Raw genomic sequence first — 4,743 nt, forward strand, 5'->3', positions numbered from 1 at the left:
CTTGGCAAGGCGGCCGAGCGGGACTGCTTCGAGCGTAGAAAACGAACAGCTGGAAGAACTGGAGGGGATGTCGGTCGCACCTGTCTCGAGGTTCCGGGCCGCAGCCCGGATCTCAGTCCGCTCAGAGATGGACGGAGCCTGGATCTTAGCCATCAAGAAAATATCTATATTTTAAAAATTAATTACCGCCAGAAAATATCTGAATTTTGTCTATATATACTGGGCCGGCAGGCTAGACCGATAGTATCCTTGCTCGAGAATCCAGACAATAGACCTGAACCACTCACTCGCTAGTTATATCGGCAAGTCAGCAAAGCTCATCGATTAATGGTGGTCAAGCTCACGCTACCACCGGCAGAACTACTCTCCCAGGTGGCCAAGCTAGGCTCCCTCCTCGCCCTCCTCCTTCTCGCGCTGCTGCTGCCCGCCTTCCTCAGGGTGGCCTACGGCTACCTCCTCTTCAATGCCATCGTCCTCGCGCTGGGCATCCAGGCCTTCGTCGGCAGCATAGCTTCCATCGCTGACGAGTCCTTGAGTACCGATCAGGCTGAGGCGCCTATCGGCATCACGACATCACCATTCCAGAGGGCTGGATCAGTCCGTCCTGACGACCGGATGGCGGTTGCTGATGATGATCGTGTGGTGGTTCCTGCCTTTGTGGCGAGTAATATAAGGGAGCTGAAGATCAAGACCAAGGGGGTGGTGCTGAAGGTGCTGAAGAAGTGCCCGTCGACGGCGAGCATCTTCTTCCTCAGCGTGCTGAATGGCAGCCAGGCCGGCGGAGAGGAAAAGGGACGACAAGAGGAGCAGGATGATTTTTAGGTCGACTTTGACGGCGACGTGACGATGAGTCGGCAGGAGCTTTTTCCCAACGGGCCAATAGCTCATGCGCGACGTTTTTCATGCGAATTGGAAGGAGTGCGATGTAGTTCGAATGAATGGTTGTGATGCGACGTCTTCGAAGCCAACAATAGCTCCAATGCGACATGGCTCTGTTTAACCATTAAATGAAAAACACGAGGGGTTAGCGATTTGAGTTATGATACACGGGACCCACCAGTTACTCGCATGCGGGTGGGACCCACAACTTATCCACACAAGCATGCCCGTGCTCATCAGCGTGCTCCGACCCGAGCCAGCCCGCCCCCCTCCATTGCTTGCCCTGCCCCTTTCCTTTCCCACCTTTTTCTTCCTCTGCTCCGGCAACGAAGCGCGCCGCCGGTGAGTGATGTCTAGCTCGACTTCGGCCACCCGCCAATCATGGACGTAGTAAGGTCCACTGCCGTTGACAAGATGCCCTGATTGCCCGTGCATGGAGCCTCTCAAGCGTTTGACTTGTGTGAGGGAAGAAAATGGCAACCGTGGGCGCGAGTTTGTGAAATGTTTGAGCAAGCCATAACCAGGGCAGGTTAGATCTGTGTTCTTGACCAATCCTATGGTCTAATTTCTCCCGATTTCTTTCTTTTTTTTCCTCGAATTTGGGCGGTGGATCTAGGATTCATGCGCCGCCGGCCCCCTGTTTTTCAGGTTCTGAAGAAATGTGGGCATTTTGAGTGGCTCGATGACTATGTTGAAAGGTTGAAATTGGAGGGATCAACCCCAACCCAAGAGCTCAATCTTGGGGGGGCGGCTTGCCGTGGAACAAGCCCCCAATTTGGCGGACAGAGCCGATCCGATGATGCACAGTGCAAAACTGAAGTGTGAATTGAAGAAAATCGGCAAGCAACTAAAGCATGTGATCGATTTGAAGCAGCAAGCAAATATGATGGCTGGAGCATTTTATGGTTGTGTCATTGCTATGGGTTTATTTTACTTGATGTTCATCAATCGCTAGAATTTGTTAGAGTTTCAGTTAGTTAGTCAGCTAGTTTCAGGGGTGCCCTATAGTTTGAGTTAGCCAGGGATCATTTGTTAGATGAATTTGAATTTGTGTGAAGCAAAACTTGCTTGAATTATTGTAATGATATTCTCAGGGGCCCTATTCAGCGTTCATGCTCTGTTTCCTCTGTTTTTGTTCTTCAGTTAACAGAGTACACACCCAAATTTAGTTTCTAGTAAAAAACAAAATAGGCTGCCGAATAGATGTTGGGCCGTGAGAAAATGGGCCCTGAGAAAATAACCATGCCCAAATAGAGACCAGCCCACCCGCGTAGGGGCTCCAGCCCACCTCTAACTTCGGTAAATATAATGTTACTTGTTCTTACTTTGGCCTTTTTCTTGCACCAAATTTTGTGATGGATCATTTTTTGATGCACTAAAACTAAATGTTAATTGTTTTTATGCATGTCTACGATTCCATGAACTAAATGAGTTGCATGCTTGCATGAAGTAAATTAGTTTGCGTTTCCTAGTTGCATGTCCATAGTGGGTTTGCATGGGCTCCTAGTTGCATGTCAATGGTTTGGTCAATATTTTGAAGATGGTGTGTGTGGTGATTAGGGTGTAGCAACCCGGGCTCGTAGCAACCCATAGCAATACACAAATAATAAGCAAGAACAACCCATAGCAATCTACAAATAATAGCACGGAACGCACAATATATATATAGTAGCATAACGATTGCAACCCATAGTTCCACGATAGCCTTACAACTCCGTGACAGCCTTACAACTTAAAATACTAATACAACTTAATAATAGTAGCATGACGATTACAACTTAAAAAAACTAATACGATAGATATATAGCAAGCTAGATAGATCGGGGGGCACCAAACGCGGGTTCTTCTTCGGGTTCTTCTCCTCCTCCTCCTCCGGGTGAACAACGCCACCTCGCTCTTCCAGGCGCCGCCCTTCACTCCTCCCCATTGTTGATGGGGTACGGGAGCATGTGCATAACGCCGTTGTTGGGGAAGATGCTGTTGAAGTCGGCGAAGATATTATAGGTGGTGAAAGCTATGAACTCACAACCAACCCAATACGCTCGTCCGAGGAGATGGAAAGCATCAAAAGGGTTAGTGAACGTGGCGAGGAGCCCAACCACAACACCGTTGTGGTTGACCTCCTCAAGATGGTACATCCGAGGAGAGTCGCGGGGGAGGTGGCGGAAGCCGACCGCAAGGAAGAACTCCATTAACTCGTTCACCTTGTTATTGAAACTCTCTGCCAAATTGTTGTTGATGTGGTCACACTTGATGGCAGTGTTGAATGCTGACCTGTACCATAACAAAGAATGGTAGGTGTTCAGCCATGGACCAAACTCATCACATGATGCCATTATCTTATCAAGATGATATTTGTATGTCTGTCTAGTGTAAGATCTTGCTGCTGGCCACATGCGCCCAAATTCTTCTCCCCTAAATTTTTTGATCAAATTCATCCACAAATGACCGAAGCACTCCCTCTGCTCAGCATGTGGGAAAAAAATTTCACTGAATTTTCCAGCCCCTTACATGCATCTATGTGTATAGCCAAAGGTGACACTGACCCTAGGCATCTTTTCAACTGGATCATGAACCATGTCCATGAAGCCTCTGTTTCTGACTGAAACAAGCCAACAACAATAGGAAACATCCAGTTGTGTCCATCTAGAGCATTGCATGTTGCCAACTAACCATTCCACTTGCCTGTCAAAAATGATGAGTCTATGCTTAAATATGGACGACACCCTGCTTTGAAGCCATCAATGCAAGGCTTCAAAGCCATAAAAAACTTGGAGAACTTGACTTCACCTTTGGATGATACCTCAGTATCTATCTCCACAACGCTGCGAGGTGACCTCTTTTCCGCCTCTGCTTTGAAGTTGTAAAGCATCCTAAATGTATTTGCCAAATCATCATATAAATTTTTCATTGCCCTTTGTTTTGCCTTCCACACTGTGGTATATTTCAGTTTAATGGGGTACATCTTTTCCAAGTCTACTTTGAGTTTCTTGGCAGTAGTGTTTGGTGTTTTGGCTAAAATTGGGGTGATCTTTTCTGCAACCCAAAGTTGTGATGTCATGGTTGATACTCTCTGTGAACTTGTAATACAAGTATGTTGATTGGGGATTTGGTTAACCCTAACAGTACTTCCATCCGGTTGCAGTCTAGCAGATATGTACCACTTGCTAGGCTTGACACTACCATCAAATCCTCTGCACCTTGCAAAAAACTTCTTTCTATCAGTCCAAACAGTCTTGGCATCAAACTCATGTTTCACTGCATAAGTCTTGAAACACATCCTAAACTCCTTCATGCTTGGGAACAACTTGCCTACTTCAATGACAGGGTTTTCTCTGTCATACACATGCACCAGCTCATCAACATGTGCATCATCTACTTCATCTGCAGCTTGTTCCATCAATTGTCCGTCTACATCTTCATCAGCATTAGCAGGCAAACTAGATTCGCCCCTCTCCTGCTTATCTCTGTCATCGACTGGAATGCCAAAAAGTTTGGCCATCTCAATGTCAGGCATTGGTGCAATGACCAAATCAGTAGGCTCATCTAATTCAACTACATTCCAATAAAACAGTTGCTGCAGTTTCAGTTCCAGTTCCAGTCACCTATCCCTCTTCAGCTATTACTGTAAGTTCAGTACACATGGGAATCAATGGCCTCTGTGTAGCCCAATCATCATCTACCATCTGCGCAGCCAATTGTGATGGCACATATCCAACCTTCGAAAAAATATTCAGATCAACAAGCTCAGCAAAAAAATTTAGCCCGTTTGCTTGTCCAGCCGTTTTGCCGATCGATTTCTTCAATAATCTGTTCACCATCTTCTATTCTCACATACTCTCCTTTCCAATATCAAACCGCAAT

General features: G+C 46.6%; 1 protein-coding gene across 1 annotated transcript; it reads left to right on the forward strand.

Moving 5' to 3' along the window:
* Nucleotides 1-327: 327 nt before the first annotated feature.
* On the forward strand, nucleotides 328-822 carry LOC123156586 (uncharacterized). The gene has a single exon (XM_044574738.1). It carries the CDS (start codon nucleotides 328-330, stop codon nucleotides 820-822), a length of 495 nt encoding a protein of 164 aa, XP_044430673.1.
* Nucleotides 823-4,743: the final 3,921 nt, after the last annotated feature.

The sequence above is a fragment of the Triticum aestivum genome, chromosome 7B (assembly GCF_018294505.1).
Source record: "Triticum aestivum cultivar Chinese Spring chromosome 7B, IWGSC CS RefSeq v2.1, whole genome shotgun sequence".
Classification (NCBI taxonomy): Eukaryota; Viridiplantae; Streptophyta; class Magnoliopsida; order Poales; family Poaceae; genus Triticum; species Triticum aestivum.

Bases quoted from the DNA above. Each gene is read 5' to 3' on its own strand.
- LOC123156586 (XM_044574738.1), top strand. From the start codon at position 328: ATGGTGGTCAAGCTCACGCTACCACCGGCAGAACTACTCTCCCAGGTG.